This window comes from Hermetia illucens, chromosome 3 (genome assembly GCF_905115235.1).
Source record: "Hermetia illucens chromosome 3, iHerIll2.2.curated.20191125, whole genome shotgun sequence".
NCBI lineage: Eukaryota > Metazoa > Arthropoda > Insecta > Diptera > Stratiomyidae > Hermetia > Hermetia illucens.
In genome coordinates this window covers 20089594-20107979 of record NC_051851.1, presented here as the reverse complement: position 1 = coordinate 20107979, position 18386 = coordinate 20089594, and the positions used below count along the sequence as shown (strand labels likewise).

At 45.6% G+C, this 18386-nt stretch overlaps 2 protein-coding genes across 4 annotated transcripts; one reads left to right on the top strand and one right to left on the bottom strand.

The window, feature by feature from the left end:
- Positions 1-25: 25 nt before the first annotated feature.
- On the bottom strand, positions 26-6876 carry LOC119651763 (E3 ubiquitin-protein ligase RNFT1). Of its 2 annotated transcripts, XM_038055503.1 has the most exons (6): positions 6790-6876; positions 6587-6724; positions 1364-2532; positions 1200-1307; positions 1040-1138; positions 26-898 (listed from the first exon to the last, which is right to left on the bottom strand). In XM_038055503.1, the coding sequence occupies exons 3-6, from the start codon at positions 2519-2521 to the stop codon at positions 665-667; spliced, it is 1599 nt and encodes a 532-aa protein (XP_037911431.1). In that variant the 5' UTR covers positions 2522-2532; positions 6587-6724; positions 6790-6876; the 3' UTR covers positions 26-664. The 2 variants fall into 2 exon arrangements, with proteins under 2 accessions (XP_037911431.1, XP_037911430.1); XM_038055502.1 differs by having other exon boundaries at positions 6587-6869.
- A 301-nt stretch (positions 6877-7177) lies between these two features.
- On the top strand, positions 7178-17988 carry LOC119650715 (nucleolysin TIAR). Of its 2 annotated transcripts, none has more exons than XM_038053727.1 (5): positions 7178-7788; positions 7858-8189; positions 8246-9019; positions 9095-9179; positions 17457-17988. In XM_038053727.1, exons 2-5 carry the CDS (start codon positions 7962-7964, stop codon positions 17603-17605), a joined length of 1236 nt encoding a protein of 411 aa, XP_037909655.1. In that variant the 5' UTR covers positions 7178-7788; positions 7858-7961; the 3' UTR covers positions 17606-17988. The 2 variants fall into 2 exon arrangements, with proteins under 2 accessions (XP_037909655.1, XP_037909654.1); XM_038053726.1 differs by having other exon boundaries at positions 7179-7788; positions 9095-9188.
- The last annotated feature ends 398 nt before the right edge of the window (positions 17989-18386 follow it).

Here is an 18386-nt window from a genome sequence, read left to right as displayed (position 1 = left end):
AATGTTAACAGAAAACACGCCAACATTCCATAATTTAAAAATGCTATATTCATCAATAGTTCAACAAAAAAAAACATTGCATTAATGTACATTAATCTCGTATTTCTCCATGAACTTCCTTCAAATCATATTTCTGAAAATATCCACTAACATCCGTCCACACTTTTGCAACACCAATACTATGCAGAATTACACTATTCAACTTTAACCTAGAGAAAGGACTAATTTCATGCTTTAATCGCGCAATAAATTGGAACTAAGCCGTATTTATCCTCTTTCCTTTAATTGAGTGCGCAAAGTCGGTCGAGTTAGGGTTCACATTGAGCTGAGACGTCTAGTCGAAGGGTGCAATACCAGAAAAGCACCAGGTTAAATGCCGAAAGTAAAATCAAATAAAACTGAAGTTAACTTTTGTCCCTGCTCAATTTGTAACTATTTTCTTAACTCCTTCCTTTAATTCCCAATTCAACCGCCAACACAGCAAACGTAAATGACCTCATTGCACGAAAAATCCAAATTGATGAGATTATGAAGCGTATTTGCCAGTCTATTAAGAATTCTCGTCTCCTTTCTCATATCCAGTAATATTCATCAAATAATGCTAAACGATCACAATTATTTTACTTCTTATTTCCTACATCAACTTCTTGTAGCCACGAACCTTTCAGAATATTTGAATAAACTGTGTTGTCTGGCCATCAAGCCACGACATGTCCTCGGCCACTTTAGCTCGACACATGGGACATGTGGTCTCAGTTCGAAACCATGACCCAATGCAATTCTCGCAGAAGATATGATTGCATTTTAATAGAACGGGAGTGGTGTATGTATCGTGGCAAATTGCGCATTGATCCCCAGTTTTTTCAATATCTTCCTTTGTCGGTATCGATCCATATTTCTGCAAGACAGAACAGAAGAAAGCCATTGTCAGGTACTCTCAAAGGAAACCCATGTTCAAAAGCAGCTGAACAAGCAGAGAAGATTCGAGTCCCACACACTTAAGCATACAAATTAAAAACAACAAATTCCGAATACTTACGACTTTTCGCGGAAACATAACAATAGCGTTTTTCAAGAACTCCAAATGGTGCAAAAGGAATATTGATTTCAGGAAGAAGTAAGTCATTCCGCATAGTATCTGTGAGTAAATGAAAGCTGCATTTACCAACCCGACAACCTCGGAAAATGCCAAAATTTACCTGAACTGCAACTGAATGTCTTGCCGTCAAATATACGACCCACAGCTCCACTGGAGCCAAATATCGATACAGCTGGGAAGCCGACTCAATCAGAATATAGAACCGTCCCTGCAGTACATACCCACTAAATCAAACAACCTCATCATTCCGTCATAGCAACTTACCCGCCTACTGTAAGGTAGAATCCTCGATGGTAGCGCAGCGATTACGTTCTTGATCAGAACTGTAATTATTTTCAGAATGCCATCCGTAATGCAGACTGAATAAAACAGCGTCGAAAACGAAATTGTCCATTTAACATTCTTAATCAACAGCAAATTGTAATAGTCCTTGCGCTCCTTGATCCAATATAACAAACACAGCATCATAATCCCTATATCGCGCAGGCAGATCCATTTTTTCGATTGTGCTTGCCGAGCGACTTGTTTTTGCAACGAAGAGTCCATGAAATAGAATATACTGAAGAGAGTCACCACGTCGGTGACGGCTTCGAAGTGATCAAACACGGATTTTACCAGTAGGAATAAAATGAAAGGAATGTACCGTGTGGCAGCTTTGATAAATCGACGGAACAGGGGATACGGTGCCAGCATTTCTGCAAGAACTCCATCCAAATCAGGGCGACCTGGCCTCCCAACCAAGTCAGGTGGATCGTCTCGAGTGAGCGCTGCAACTCGATCCAAAAACGGATGCTCTGATCTGGATCGTAGCGGTGATGAATTACCTCCTGATGATGTCGAGGTTTCCGCTCGACTCGCAGAGTTACTAATACTACTAGTACTACCACTGGTCCCCGCACTTATCGTAGTTGGAGGAGCAGCATTTTCGTCACTATTCAAACTTATCCTGACAGTCACACCCTCTAAATTACTATTGGAATGATTAGCGTTGCCGTGCAGTATGTGGATTCGATTTGTCGGATCCGGAGGCAATATTCTTGTCGAAACTGCTTCGGTTCGGTTGATGTCGTTATTTGGTATCGCTGCGAGCGGATGGGGAATGAGCGGCGGACGTTGGACCCCCTGAAGCATCGCATCAATCTGTAATCCCCACATTCTAGTTTGGCTGGTTCGTCGTTCTATCTCATTGCGTGCCTGATTTAAGATCGACGAAATGTTCTGTTGAACGGCTCCTGTTGCATTGCGAATCGAATAGAATTCTGATGCAGACACTGGACGCAGATTTGTTGGTAATTGCATTTCATTGTCTTCAATTTGTATGCGCATTTCATGTCCGGGGGTATGAGATGATGGCATTGGACTGTGCTGAGTCGACTGATAGCCGTTGCTTGAGTGAGAAGACGGTCGGTTATTACTAGCCATTTTTTAGGTGTCTGAAAAAGGAAATAGTATTTTTTTTATTTGTTGATCCATTGTATTCTGAATGTGTGTTGAATTTGTCTCGCTGGCTTCCCGCCTACAGCGTTTGCAGGCCTTAGCGAATCTAAGAACACTCTCCAGGGGCAAAGAGTGTGCACATTCTTCATTGAAGAAAACCTTGCCAAGGTGTCTTCGTCTGAGATCTGAGGTTGCCGGCCAGCTGCATAAAAAGTGCTGAGCCGTCTCCTCCTCCTCCTCCTCACATTGGCTGCACATAGCCCAAACCACTACCCCAATCTTTTCCCTATGGTAGTTTAAGGAGCAGTGTCCCGTTAAACGCCCTACTAGCGTGTTCATGTCCCACTTCTTAAGGGACAACAGAAATTCCGCTCTAGTTGCCCTAGGCTCTTTCACAAGGATTTTCGCCTGCCGGCAAGAGTGCAAATTTCTCCACTCGTTTGCGTGAATCCTTGCAATTTCACCCTTCAGAGTAGACTTGACAATAGATGGTCGGATTCCAAGGGCCGGTTCTGGCCCCACCATTGTGGATCCCTCAGACCTTCAGCGAGCCAGTCTGTCAGCCTCCTCATTACGGGCGATGTTAGAGTGCCCCGGCACCCACATCAGGAATGTTTCGTTCAGTCGGCCAAGCTTCAGCAGCACCTAATGACAACTCCATACCAACTGGCTTGATATGTCGTTGTCATTTAGTGCTGATGTCGGAACAGATTCGAATGGTGCGACCCCTCCACTTTTGTCGCAGACATTCTTCTGCTGCCAATGAAATGGCAAGGAACTAGGATTACTCTCATCTTCCTCTGGTGACTTCAAGAGCACAACCACCGTGGCATTTGTCCAGAATGAAGGAAAATAACCCTCCCGTAGACACTCATTCAGACTCTGGATTTCAGGTGGGAAGACCCACGATTGTCTGCCAAAGCGATAGATGAACAGACATTCATGGAGGTGTGGCTAGACTTGCCTAGTAAAGCAGGCACATCCACGGATAGAGCTCTCCATGTCACACAGAGCCTCTCTAAAGCATGTGACGCGTCGATGCCTAGGAGATGCTCATTCCCCACTAGAAGACCCAATTATTGGTGGAATAGTGAACTTGCCAGCCTTCGATCGATTTGCCACAGAGGGCAATAGATAGGGATCGATCAGGGGCAAAAGGAGCATGCCTCTAGGGAAGCTGCCAAAACCTCAACCTCGCCATCCAGCGGAGTAAAAGGAAATGTTTTAAGGAGCTCTGTTCGGAAGCGGACATAAATTCGTGGGGTAGCGCCTATAAAATCGGGACAGGACGATTCAGAGGCCGATCGTCTCCGCAGATCACGTGCCCTATACTCTTGTTGAAAATAATCCAGTGACTATTTCCCCAGCAAGAGGGAGGACTGATACCTTCCAGCGCCCCCTGAATGTGACGCCGATTCCACCAGTCACCAGGGACGAGATGATGGAGCTCTACAGTCGAATACGCAACAGTAAAGCCCCGTGTCTTGACGGCATACCGAATAAGGCCCTCAAACTTGCCGTCAAATGTAGATCGGATATGTTCGCGGAGCTGTTCGAAACGTGCATGTCGGAGGATATCTTTCCTGCACCATGGAAGGGGCAGAAGCTGGTGCTGTTGCCTAAGGCTGGCAAACCTCCGGGAGAACCGTCCTCCTATAGACCCATATGTCTTCTAGACACTATGGGGAAAATGTTGGAGCGGGTCATTTATAATAGATTACTTCCAGTCATCGAGAGCCAAGGGGGCCTTTCAGATAGGCAGTATTGGTTCCGTAAAGCCAGATCAACCATTGATGCCATCAAAATGGTTACTGGCTTGGCCGAAAATGCAATTCACGAAAGGGGTTGTACCAGCAAATATTGCATGGTGGTGACCCTGGATGTAAGGAATGCATTTAACTCGGCCAATTGGAACCTTATACGAAAGTCTCTGGCAACGATTGGTGTTTCCACCTACCTCGCCGCTATTATCGATAGCTACATGAAAGAGCGCACACTCTGGTATGATACCGATGATAGACCCAAAGAGTACGTTGTCTCCGCGGGTGTCCCACAGGGCTCTGCACTGGGCCCACTACTGTGGAACATCATGTATTATGATGTACCCAATCTTCCGATTCCGGAGGAGGCCACGGTGGTGGGTCACGCCGATGATATAGCACTGGTTGTGATCACAAAGCATCTCGACCATGCTGAGTTGTACTCAAGCGAAGCAATCAGTGTTGTTAAGGCTTGGTTCAAGAGTGCTGGACTGGCACTCGCGGAGGAAAAAACGGAAGCGGTCCTTATCACTAAGCGCCGTAAAAGAAATTACGCCTGCATTAGAATCGGCAATCGTATCATCACTTCCGAGCCGGCCATTAAATACTTGGGGGTGATGATAGACGGAGGACTTAATTTTAAGCAGCACATAGAGCATAGTTGTAAAAGAGCATCCACCACAAGTATTGCTCTGGCAAGGATGATGCCAAACGTAGGAGGCCCGCGGCATACTTGCAGGCTGCTTATAGCCAGGGTGGTGACCTCTATCATGCTGAATGCAGTCCCAGTTTGGGGAAAAGCAGTGAAGCTTTTAGGCAATACACATAAACTGAATACGATTTACAGAAGAACATCCCTAAGGGTGTGTTCTGCCTTCAGGATCGCCTCCCGAGATGATTGCCGATTGACATCCTGGCAACCGAAATGATGAACATTTATAACACCAGGTCCAGCTCTCTCTTATCTCAGGTGAAAAAAGCCGAAAGGGAGAGATCCATGAGCAGATGGCAACAGCAATGGGACCAGTCAGAAAAGGGTCGTTGGACTTACAGGTTGATCCGTTCCATCGGGGAGTGGCTGGAGAGAAAGCATGATGAGATCAATTATAATCTCACCCAGTTTCTCACCGGCCATGGAGGATACCATCAATACCTGTACAGGTTTAAATTGGACACCTCGCCTAATTGTCCAAACTGTGGGGTCCCAGAGGATCCAGCGCACGTTTTCTTCCAGTGTCCTAAGTTCGTGGAAGAAAGGAGGAACCCAGAGGAAACTCTAGGTGAAGTGCTAACACCGGAAAATTTTGTCCGGGGAATGGTAGCCTGTCAGGAAGACTGGGATGCGATCAACTCCATGATCGCAATAATCCAGGATAAACTGCGAAAAGCGGAAGAAGTGAGGAAGACGCGGTTACAAACCCCGCGGGTAGACGAAAGGAGACCTAGCTAAAGTAAGCTAACTCCGCCCCGTGATGTAATACCTAAAGGTGGTTCCACGGTGTAGGGGGGAGTCGGGAGTGGTTTTAGTGGGTAAAAATCCCACACTCTGGCGTGCCCAGGCAAGAGTCTTTTGAAGATTTCCATCTCCACAAAAAACAAAAAAAATGAGAAGACCCACAAGATTGTTTGCACATTTCACCAGTCGTCCCATCTCAGCAGATCCGAGACCTGAGCCTCGGTCTCACAACACTGTAAATGAAGAAAGAATTTCTTCCTCTCCCTCCTTCGGCGCGATCACCAGGACACACCAAAGGCTTTGATCTCGGAAACAGTTGACCAAGCAAGGCACAAACGCCATGTCAGCATAGGCTCTTCCTTCGCGTTTCCCCAAGGATCATTGCTATGCTCACCAAGGATTTATGTGGAGTACAGGAAATACCAATAAAGAAGTTGAAAATGCGGCACAACAGCCAATTGCTTCCAATAACAAACACGTAGGCGACAAGCCTATTGTCCTTTTATCAAGGCTATATTGATAGCCAACCTATCAACGTGGAGTCATTGGAAAGAGCTTGCCTTCTATTTACCCGGAAGTATCGTGAGCCATATGAGCTGATAGCTTGCTGGGATTTCAGAGAACAAAGACACACAAAAACATGAAATACCCAACTGTTGAGGAGTGTCCTATCTTTTTGCAGGGCAGTGTAAACGCCAAGTTCACATCGAAGGACCAGTTCCTCCTAACAGTTGAATACGACTTAACTTCCATATTCCTTCCTTCCAAAGACAATAATGTTCTTTAATTTGCCCAACAGGATTTCAAATTCCGACCGCAAAAAGCCTTACTCACCGACTCTGTTGCATCATCGAAATATCGGTTTCGCCATAAAATTTCTGGTTCGTCCTTCTGCAATCAATCGTTCATGCATTACACATGCGGGCGTTCCAACATCAGCGACTCCCTTGCAAAAACGTTCCGTGAGTGTGGCTGTCAATGAACAATCGCTAACTCTAAAGCGCTTCTGGAAATTACAGAGTTTAACAAATGCATACCAAATAGCGAAATACAGCAAAGTAAACTTCCGAACTTTCAACACAAAACACCCTCCCGATAGCAAATAGTTCAACTTGACAAATTTCTTAATTCACAATAGAGACACAGCTGCTTGTCAAATTGCTGATAATGGACTTCGAATGGGATGAAACACAATTTCGAAATATATTTGAATAAGTTTTTAAGGCCTGATAATTTCAGATAAGTTGTAAGCTTTTGCAGAATATAAAAAAAAATCTTTAAAATTCGTGAAGGAAAACATGTTTTTCTATCATGTAGTGTGTAACTTAGCAATGGTAATTTTCGAACTCCCAAGCCTGCATAATCGACGAAACACTATGGAAACCGGTACAACGCCGCCATATTAGAACTTATCGAGCTGCACTGCCTTCAAGCTGATGAGTGCGACTGAAATAGGCGACAGTCAACTTGTAGTGAATTCGCTCGGGAAAAGTACCGAACAATAAACAACAATTTTAATTAAATTACGGCCGCTGCAAGTGCGTGATTGACTGTAAATTGTCGTGAAGTGACCATAGTGTGAAATTAGATAGGCGAGCGTGCGTGAGAATACGAATTTACATTGAATTTGGAAAGTTTCAGCCACGTCATGTTGGCTGAGGGTGAAACTTCGTAGACGCCTTCGGTTGCCCTGCACCCCGCGCGCGGAACGGACTAGTTCACGGCGAATTGAAACAACAAGACGACGAGTGAGACGGCGACACCGCGAGAACGGCGACTTTCCGACTTTCATTGAAATACGGCAACGACTTTGATAGAATCTCCGCTCGTCCTCTGTTCGGCTTCCGTGCAATTTCTAGTGAGTTACGGACATAAAACGACCCGGGACAAAGGCGCCCGTCCGCGAAGCGTCTGGACGCCGTAGTTTTTATATAATTTAGGTCCGCGACGTTCGCCAGCGCCTGCAAGCGAGTCGCAATCGCATTCACTTTCGCTGTGGAAGCAGAGTAAGCTGTCGCCGCACGTACTCGCAATTGGTAAGTTTGCTGGCCGACTGGGCCCGTATTTACACTTGGATCTTTAACCTCTTTTGGCATCCCGTGCAGATCGTTGCAGTGCGCCCAGCTCGCATATTACCGACTGTGATCTCAACCGAAAACCCGGCCATTAGTGTTTTTCCCGCCCGTAGACCTCACATTTATGACTAGAAATGGATGAGACGCAACCGAAAACCCTTTACGTGGGGAACCTCGACCATGTCATCAACGAGGACTTCCTCATTACCCTGTTCAACACTTTAGGTGCTGTTAAGAGCTGTAAGATTATCAGGGAGCCCGGCAACGACCCCTACGCCTTCATCGAGTTCACTTCCCACCAATCGGCCGCTACTGCTCTGACTGCAATGAACAAACGAGTTCTGTCCAACAAAGAAATTAAGGTGAGTTTGAGAAAGTTGGCGTTTTTGCCAAAATATTGACCCGCTCGTGTTCGCAGGTTAACTGGGCCACGAGCCCCGGCAACCAGCCAAAGACAGACACCAGCTCACATCACCACATATTCGTGGGAGACCTAAGTCCCGAAATCGAGACGGAAACCCTTCGCGAGGCATTCGCTCCGTTCGGCGAAATCTCAAATTGCAGAATCGTCCGCGATCCACAGACAATGAAGTCGAAAGGCTACGCGTTCGTGTCATTTGTGAAGAAAGCCGAGGCAGAGAACGCGATCCAGGCCATGAACGGCCAGTGGCTGGGCTCGCGTTCAATCCGAACAAACTGGTCGACACGAAAACCGCCACAACCTCGCGAACAGAACAAATCGGGCCAAAAGCTCGGCCGCCCCACATACGAGGAGGTGTACAATCAAACTAGCCCAACAAATACGACAGTTTACTGCGGCGGCTTCCCGCCGAATGTGATTAGCGAAGATCTTATGCACAAACATTTCGGGCAGTTCGGCACAATCCAGGACGTGCGGGTATTCAAGGACAAGGGATACGCGTTCATCAAGTTCACAACGAAAGAATCGGCTGCTCACGCCATAGAAGTAACACACAATACCGAGGTGCACGGCTATCCAGTGAAGTGCTTTTGGGGCAAGGAAAATGGCGGGGATATGGTAATGGGTGGCAATGCAGGCGGTGCAGCTGCCGGTGTTGTATTCAGCCCAACTGTGCCAAATGCACAGACCATAGGCGGACAAATAATTTCACCCCAAGGTGCCCAGTATCCGTACGCTTATCAGCAAATGGGGTATTGGTACGCTCCGACGGTAAGTTCGATATCGAGCAGAATTCATGGAAGATAGGTCTGATTTAATCAAGTCATTGTTTGCTTCAATTTTCAGGGTTATCCTGCGCAAATGTCGGCACAATATATGCAACAAGGCTACTATCCATACGCCTACGCTGCAGCTCAACAAGGAGCCGGAGGTAATATTGGTAATGTCCCCAGATTTTGTTTTTTTTGCCTTTCAATTTTGATATGAATTTTCTGGACGCGAAACGAGAATTGCATCTGATCTCATAGAAACTAAGTAATCAGAGCTTCAGGTTTGGGTATCAATTCCAACCGACGCCACGTTGGAGTTTGGAACAGTTGCAATATCAACTCTAATTTTTCAAGACAACATTCAATTTTTTTGAAGGAATAGCAGATGAATGAAACCTATCGACTAAGGTCAGAACCTGGTATCAATCTTTTGAGATTCTTCATTTTCAATCTGTTCAGTTCGGCTCTTCTCCCTTCCACTAGAGTAGAGCATTCTCGGTAAATGTGGATGCTTCCATTCAGTCCTTCAAGCGATTCTTCTTTTTCTTTAATCTTTGTCCCGTTCCCAAGGGAGGTCTGTTTATCGTGGTCGGTTTCGCCATTTTGTTTTATCAAAAGGCTGATCTGGATGCAATCACGAGGCTTTCAAGTCCCCATCTGCAGTTACGTCACCGGGGTTAACATGAGTACCTGTCTCGTGGACTTAATCCCACGGTCTTCTTAAGACACGGATGGATTTTGTGACTACAATCAGAGTCCTGCCGCACCAAGCTATGACGGTACCAGTCTATACCGAGTGCATGGCTCAGCACTCATACTGGTGGATGCAAGACCTACCAAAATCTCTACCGAACTAAGGAGTACGGCACCTGTGTTGAAATGCAACACCGCGCTGAGACCCGAAGGTCTCTGTTCGCTTAAACGCAACCACAACGCCAACCCTCATAAAGCTTCCACTAGGGGGCCAACCACAAATAACAGAGCTGAACGCACATACAACAGGAGTTCACCTGAAGTATGTGGATTCAGGGGCTATCTCGGTTCCCATGGTACCAGTATACTCCTGGTAAGGTTTCGTGACTATTGCCACTTCAGATGAGTCCCCGTGCAGACTCGGCTCTGATCGCCCTAATTATGCCTTTGGGGCATTCGCCTACTGCATCACGGCCGGCAAGCCAATGCGATACAGCGTCTTCCGGTGCCACCACTATGGAGGTTCTTCTCGGCGACTTCGTTTTGGTTCAGCCGACAGGATTGCCGCTCCGTCTTGCTCCCCGCCACCTCTGAGCACCAGTCCCCATCTACAGTGTCAAGCCACCGTTGTTGCGGTAAATTTTAGATTTGAAACGTTCGTTGATACGTCGATCACAAAGTACACCAGTTGTAGAACGCCATGTCATCCAGTTTGCATTAATGCATAAAGCAACTTCACAATTCGAGTTCTCCATTGGCTGATAGCATTAACCCGAAATATTTAAATCGCTCAGTTCTGGGCAAGTCTCTGCCATTGACAGTGATTGTTCCTGTTTCATCGGGATCGGTCGTCGAAAATTCAGTTTTATTTAGATTCAATCTGAGACCGTGTTGCATGAAGCGATCATTCAATTTTTGGACAAGTTGCTCAAGATCATTTTTGCTATTAGGCATTAGAAAAAAATCATCGGCGGCAGAAAGCAGTGTTACGACGCTGGATGTTGGATGTCCCGTGTGACAATGTCCTTCAAGTGATTCGAATTTATAAATCCATAGAGTTATTATTGTCTTTAATATTTCATTTATCTCTAGCAAGGACAAGATAATTGCTAAAATTCTCCCTAAGGACATGGGAACACCTTTCGAATACGACGACAAGATGTCCTCTGTTCTAGAACTTAGACGAGATCTATTGTGGGTGGCAATAATTTCGTAGCATTCTTTTGCCAAGTTGACGATTCACTACCACTGTCATTACTCAAAGTGTTGTCCATTGCTTTCCTCTATTTTGTACTATTTTCCTGGCAAAGCATGGATATCTCGAAAGAATTCTTTGTTTTAGATTCGATTAATCAATCAATCTAATTCTTGGTACTTTCCTTGTTATCGAAGTACTTTTCTGTCAAGCCATGCGCCGTGAGACGGAAAAGTGGAAATCAGATGGAGCGATGTTTACTGAATATGCCAGATGAGAAAGAAGTCTCTATTCCAGCATTTCATGTTGATTTTTGCAACATGAAATCTGGTGTTGTGCTGGAGCAAAATCATCTTGTGTTGGTCCTCAAATTGCGAATGCTTTCCCTTTAATTTTCCATTAAAACATCAATTGGCATCTGTAGCAGTCCCGCAACAAGATGGTTGGTTAGGCTCGGTTGGAGCAGCTCATAATAAATTTCGCGCACTTAATCTCACCGCGTATACAGCATGATCCTGACATGAATATTTTACTTGGACGATGCGTAACCGGGCAAGCTCCACGAATTATTTGTCCTTATGGTTTGAGCATTTTTTATTAAGGTTTTTTGTAAAATCGGTTCACTATCTGTCCGTCACACGCATTTTTCTCAGAGACGGTTATAGCGATTGATACCAAATTTGTTAGAAAGGTGGGAACTGTGAACGCTCACGCATATCGAAAAGGTTACGCTACTTTGCAAACTCGTCCATTGATATCTGACATGTTCCCGTGATCAGCCCATGGTTGTATGCAAGTATTTGATGGATAACCTTACATACAGCATTATGTCTGGTAATATATTGCACCGGTGCCATAACAGTACAGCCAGAAATGAGATTGTCCAACGTCTCTAACGCCGAATCACACATTCTACACTGGTCGTTCTCCACCCGTTCCTTCATTATAAGCTCGGGTGGCGGCCACGCCGTCCTGAATGAGACACATGAACCCTCCGTTTCAGGAAAAAGCTGCCCAACACACAGTCACCCCGATTTCACCCCGCTCAGAGGATTGAAAGATCGATCCTTCAAGTTAAGTGGAGTCAGCCTACAGACAGCCGCATGCTGCAAGGGACTCGCCTGCTCTTTACTGTAAAAATAAGCGCGCAGCGAGTCGACTGCCAGGCGTATTGGTATGGCGGTTGGGCGGGTAACCCGCAAAGTCCACCCCAGCATTGTTTCGCTTCCGTTGCCGAAAACTGCACTGTCTGGACGCTCTGTTTGGATTCGTTGAGAGATCTGAAAAAGCTCCGCTGGTTCCTCGCGTATGTTGTATTTTGGACACGTCTGGAATAACTTTCGCCCTACCGTCGTAACCGACTGCATATGACAGAAAGTTTCTTCTTTATTGTGTCTAGAATTTCAACTACGGGTGTCTCACTGGAGTTGGCATAGTTTCTGTAAACTCTCTGCACTTTATTTCTCACTCGTTTACTGGCATTGCCAGTGTTAATCTGAATCAGTCTAGCAATGTCCTGCCTTAGTGAGTCCCGCCGACGTTCCAGACGAATTTTCCATGGTGGATCTCTTCGGTCACACAAACCAATGACACGAAAACGAATCTTCTGACCGTGCAATCTGACAGCCATAACTTCACCACAATACACAAGTGATTGTAGTTGCAGTAGCGGCAAACAAACGAGATGCAATCTCATCATTGATTTGAGATAGAATTCCCCGAGTTTCTGGAGATGCACAGAGCCTGGGAATACCTGGTCTATGCAAAGAATCCATTTCCGAGAATTTTATACACGCCCTGAAACTGTTGCCTGCAGTGCGGCGTGGTGTTGTTGAATACCGCCGCCTCTGCCCCCATCGACCGTCGGTCACCAGTTTCCGCGGTGATCTCAAGTCGAACACGCTCCCTGATGATGGCCAGGATTGTGCCGCTGCGAGTTATAAAGCGGTACTAGTCTGTGACTCGCTGCAGAGTCACGTGCGTGAATTGCGGGAAACGCTGGACGAACCTCTCGTACAACAAGGGGCGGTAAGATGTACCCGGTCCCGCCGTTATTTCGTAGTAAGAGCGGATGATGAAAAGGTTCATTTCTTTAGTCCAGTTCATCCGCTGCCTACGCGACCCTGCTGTAGTGGTCGCCACAGATTTTGGCGAGACAGCTGCAGCACGCGGAGCAATGCTCCTGGTCGTCGTGGCGCCTAGACGTTGAACCGCTTCACAGCGGTTATTAATTTTCTCTCATGGCGAGGTAGTTTTACTCTGACTTTGTTGAATTAGTTGAAAAGATGGTGGGTGTCACAGACCGGTTTTGCCGTATGTGATGAAGCATTCGTATTCTGGTCGTATTTCAAGCAGTGAACGGTTCAAATCATTCAACTGTTGCTAGTAACCAGTAGACTAGTACCAACCGTTACGCAAAGTTTTAAGTGGCCACAATAGGCCATTCCCTTCCAGTTCCAAAAGAACACAGTAAATCGTCGTCCTGCGACAGCGATTCGGTCTTACGATCATGTCAACAGGACGCCTTTTTCTGCATATAACTTTTTTCGCCTGGGACCCTCAAAAAGAATCCACTTTTCATCACCAGTAATGATTCGACGCAAAATCCTATAAGCAAAATTTCACAGGTGGTTTTTCGCCTCCATCTCTCTTGTTCAATTCATATGGTACCTATTTGCGATCTTCTGAATCTTCCTCATCTTTCGTAAACTTTTGATCTTTTAAAAACATCTTGTTGACTTACGGTCGATTGATCTGCGAATTCTTGTGTTTGCGAATCATCTTTGTTCAATAATGTCTGCAATTTAATATCTTCGCATTTTTTTTTTCGCGGTCCTTTTCGAAATCACCACTTTCAAAACGTTTTCTCTCACGTATCTTGCATTTTGAAGTAATTGGTTCCGTTTCCTTTTTGCTTCTGACGAATGCCGAATCATGCCTCCTTTAGTCTGTTTTTCAACTCCCGACTCCTCTTGGCTTAACGCACTCATTCATCGGCCTTTGGTCCATTACTGATTCTCATGCCTTGCGTAAATGTTAGTAAAATAAAGAACCAGAAGAAATATTGCCTTGGAAAATATTTTTCCGTTTTATTGGCTAAAAGTATCTTATTTAAACAAATATGTATTTGGGGAACCAACTGTCCCCTTCTTCAGTGTTTTATCTTCTGAAAAATTTGTTTCCCCCATTTGGGTTTTTCTAGTTGTTCTTGTGATTATGATATGTTAATTAGTCCTCCCTAAAAGTTACACCACGGTAGAAAAATTGTTGCCCATGTCGGCGTTTAACCTGTTCTCCCGGGGAATTTTCGGGATGTGGAGACTCTCGTAGGAATCCCGTCTCCTAATTTCAAGATATTGGCGTTGTCCACCGACATATGTTGTCCCTGCTCTATTATATGCCTGGCAAGCGCGAACCTTATGTGTGGGTTATTCTTATTTTTAGTTGATTCGGCCTTCTTTAAATGTTCTAACACCCGTTTTGTTTGCCCTGCGTAAATTTTGTCGCAGTTTGGGCAGGAGATCTTCTAAATGCCATTTGTTTTGACCGATTGTAAACGGGTCCTATCGTCTGCAGGTCGAGGTGACCCGGAATCCACGTTTATGTAGCCGCCTTTTGATGTTCTGCGTCCGATCCGAGTAGGTTAGTGTTATCCATTGCCTAGATTCTGTGTTCACCTCCTGGAAGAGTGTTGAAAGTTGTTTTCTTGAGGTCTGGGGTAGATTCTTTTTGATCAGCTCTTCGATGAGATTTCCGTTGTATTCGTTTTTCTTGGTTGTTTCCACGATGTAATTCATATCTTTACGCACCATCCTGTGAATCATAAAGTTGTATGCCGCCATCTTATGTTGGAAATCGTGGTTTGAGGTGTATGTGATGGTTCGTTGTGTCTGGGTTGATTTCCTGTAGATGTCGAATTCAAAATCCCTTCTTTCCCGGATTATCTTTGAGTCTAGAAACGGTAACTCCCCTTCCTTTTCGATCTCCATAATAATAATAATAATCGTTGGCGCAACAATCCATGTTGGATCAGGGCTTTGAAGTGTGTTAGAGACTTCATTCAAGACCGTAACGGTACACTAGGAGGCAATGTGGTCAGCATTGCGCTCGAACGATCTCCATGGTGAACGAAAATGTTCCAATATCCCCGGTTGAGTTTCTCTCTGCTTCTTCCCTTTTGATAATTGCTAATACGTCATCCACGTATCTACTCCAGAATCCCGAGAGTGCTCCAGCTTCCTCGAGTTCATCCTCCAGGTTCTCCATAAATACCTCGCATGGCAGCGGTGAGAGGAGGTTGCCCAAAATCAAAGAACCTTCATTGAAGACACAGACTGACACATAAACTTCTCAACGATGACAGAGGATCCACTCATGTGCTCTAGTTAGATTTTCCAAATAAGTTGGTTCGACTTCTCATTGTTGTTCTGCGTAAAAACTCCGACCCATCGTCCCAGGAGGTCATCTTGGCACAGGTCTTCATAGATAGGCTTGCTGGCTTCCAAAGCATTCTTGGGAAGAGCACTAGCGCCTGCAGCTTTTTGTCATTCGAACAACGTGTTCGCGCTGTCATGTATGAGACGTGGTTGCTTAAATCTGCCGGAGATTTCTTTGAGATACCTGGTGTCCCTAGAGTAGTTCTAGCTAGACCTAGATAATCGCAAAGAAGTGCCTGAGGCCTAATCTCTACGAGTCTGACCTCATTTATACGTGCTTGGCCCAAAAACGCTCATGATCAAATTTTGCTGGAGGAAAGATAGAACCTCCTTGACTTAGCGCAGGTGGTAAGCTTTGTCATCTAGAAACAGCAATAGTCAAGCAGTGTAATTCCATCCTTCATAATTGCTAGCGAGGCGCAGATTACGCACATCGAGAGACGGCCAAGATCAGATCACCGGCTGGCCAAACTGCTTGTTCTCTTCTGGACTCATATAACCGGGAACCCAGATAAAACTGTCTAAACCTGCCCCGCAAAATGTTCAACACATCCCTCTACTACTCTCCCAACCTGGAGGATGTCGTCAATGAGTGCAAAGCCTTAATGTGTATTGCTATCGGTCAGAATGACAAGGTTACGCTTAGCTCTCAGATCATGCCCCAGGTATCGGCAGACCATCAATATCGCCAGTACTTCTGCTTGGAATTGACTAGGGTGAAGTTTCCTAGCCATAATCTGAAGACGTCTATTATTTTGAACCTCGAGCGCTGGATGGCGGTGATCGTGTAATAATCGGACTTCTACTAAAAACTTCGATCCAATACAATAAAAGTTCCTCAGCAGAGAGTGTTCACGTTTGTGCACTACCCGGCTGTCTAATGGTTATGGTTAGGTCTACCACTGGGAGGTCGATTTGATTCAGTAATGGACGAGAACCGTTACTGGTTTTCCTGAGTTAAAGGCAATTTGAATTTGATTTTTCATTATTTGATATGCCAAAAAGATACCGTTGAATTCCATGAAGGAAGGTAGGTAGGTAGGTATCAGTGGCCGCTCCGAGGAGCCCAATTAGCGCTTTTGATGCCACAAACTCCTAAAACCGTGACTGTTGTTATAGGAACAGGGAAGCAGAGTCCAGCTGGCTCGGATCTTCAGAGCCAGCCCGTAGCATTCACGAAGGAAAGCAGCTCTCCGACCATGCAGCTAGAAATCTCACTGAGGTCCCCAAAGAATGGTTTACCCAGTGTCTGCAGCCTGACTCGAGCCAGAGCTGGGCAATCGCAGAGAAAGTGCATGAGGGTTTCCATTCCTTCTCCGCAGCTTCGGCAATGCGAGTTGTAGGGTAAGCCGAGCCTAGCGGCATGGTCCCCTATGGGCCAGTGCCCCGTGCAGACCGCCGTAATCTTGAATGCATTTGCACGCGTCTGGCACAGGAGCTCTCGTGACCGGGCTATGTTATAAGCGGGCCAAATTCTCCTTGATTTGGCACAGCTTGTAAGCCTTCGCCATCTCAGGCCCGCGGCTGCTAGGTAGTGCGAGTAGACTCAGCCCCCGACACCGACTGTATTCCCCGAGGGACTGCCAAGAGCAGAGCCTTGCCTGGCCAATCCGTCAGCCCGCTCATTCCCCTCTATGTTCCTATGCCCGGGAACCCAGAGGAGAGTGATCTTGAGCGTGCCGCCCAGATGGTTGAGCGTGTCTCTGCACTGCCCCACCAACCGGGAAGATGTCGTTTTTGAATACAAGGCCTTGATGGCCGCTTGGCTGTCGGTCAGAATGACTATGTTACGCTTAGGGCTCGAATCACGCTCCAGCCATCGAGAGACTTCCAATATCGCCAGTACTTCCGCCTGGAATACACTGGCGAAACCTGGGAGACCATACGACTTGGATACACCGTGTGTATTCGAGAAAACCCCTGCGCCGACTCCATAGGCCATCTTTGATCCGTCCGTAAAGAATACCGTGTCATAGTCTTGCAACACGCCGCCGGTCTTCCCATGAAGGAAGAATACACAAAAAACGCATTCAAAACGTTTTGTATCCTTACACATTTTGTATTTATATTTTCCTTCAAATTCAGCAATTTAATTTGTCCCTTCTCTCCAACAGGATATCGTATGGTACAGCCAAATGTTGCATGGGGTGTACCGGGGGGCGTGCCCGGCGTGACCACCGCAGCTGGAGCTGCAACGAATGGTAGTGCCACACAGCCACAAATGATGTACAGTGCGGCTATGCCGCAATACCAGACACAATGAATTCATCGATAGTCCGCCTAAACCTTACTGATAAAAAAAAATGATTTATAAAACAAAATAAAAAATACACAAGCAAAAGAGAGAGGGTTTAAGATGAAACGTTCCGGAGTAGGGCAAGACCATCATGAAGAGCGCGGCGGGATAACCCCGTACCAACCGACCGAGAGTAAAATATATTTAGAGTTACAAACAATATTGTAAAATATTGATACAGACATAAAATACAATAAAGCGTTTGTAAGAAAAGCATAGGGCGTCATGTGGAAGCGACAAGAGCGAATAATTAGTGAGAAATGTAATTTATATAAAGAAGTTTAACAATTTTACGATGTTAAAGGGAAGAGGAGAGAATAAAACAAATCGTAAAGAGCGTTATTACAGAATATTTTTAATTAATTAGTGATATTTTTTAAGATGTAGCGATTGAAATTATTCCAAATCAAATTCGAAACTCCAACAAAAAGACTTGACATTCGTCCTCGTACACACTCGAGAGATTAAGAAAGATTTTTATAACAAAGAAAACCGTTCGTGATAACTAACTTCTTGTTCGGAAAGAAGGACAAAGCAAAAAGCCGAGCTCTCGATTGCATTTAACAGATGTGGTCCGGGAATTTGAGTGAGCTTGTAGTAAATGTGAGTCTGCAAAATTGACCGATGTGGCAAACACTCATTACTCTCCGTGGTTTTGGAAATTCAAAGAGACGCTCAACGGACAACCGAGCGGAACTGTTGCGATCCAGGCGACAAGTGCAATTTCCAAAATCGCAACATATTCAAT

Coding starts and splice junctions, on each gene's coding strand:
- LOC119650715 (XM_038053726.1), top strand. CDS start 7,962: ATGGATGAGACGCAACCGAAAACCCTTTACGTGGGGAACCTCGACCAT. Junction 8,190..8,245: donor TGTCCAACAAAGAAATTAAG/GTGAGTTTGAGA, acceptor TCGTGTTCGCAG/GTTAACTGGGCCACGAGCCC. Junction 9,020..9,094: donor GGTATTGGTACGCTCCGACG/GTAAGTTCGATA, acceptor TTCAATTTTCAG/GGTTATCCTGCGCAAATGTC.
- LOC119651763 (XM_038055503.1), bottom strand. CDS start 2,521: ATGGCTAGTAATAACCGACCGTCTTCTCACTCAAGCAACGGCTATCAG. Junction 1,308..1,363: donor TTCTACCTTACAGTAGGCGG/GTAAGTTGCTAT, acceptor TATGTACTGCAG/GGACGGTTCTATATTCTGAT. Junction 1,139..1,199: donor GACATTCAGTTGCAGTTCAG/GTAAATTTTGGC, acceptor ATTTACTCACAG/ATACTATGCGGAATGACTTA.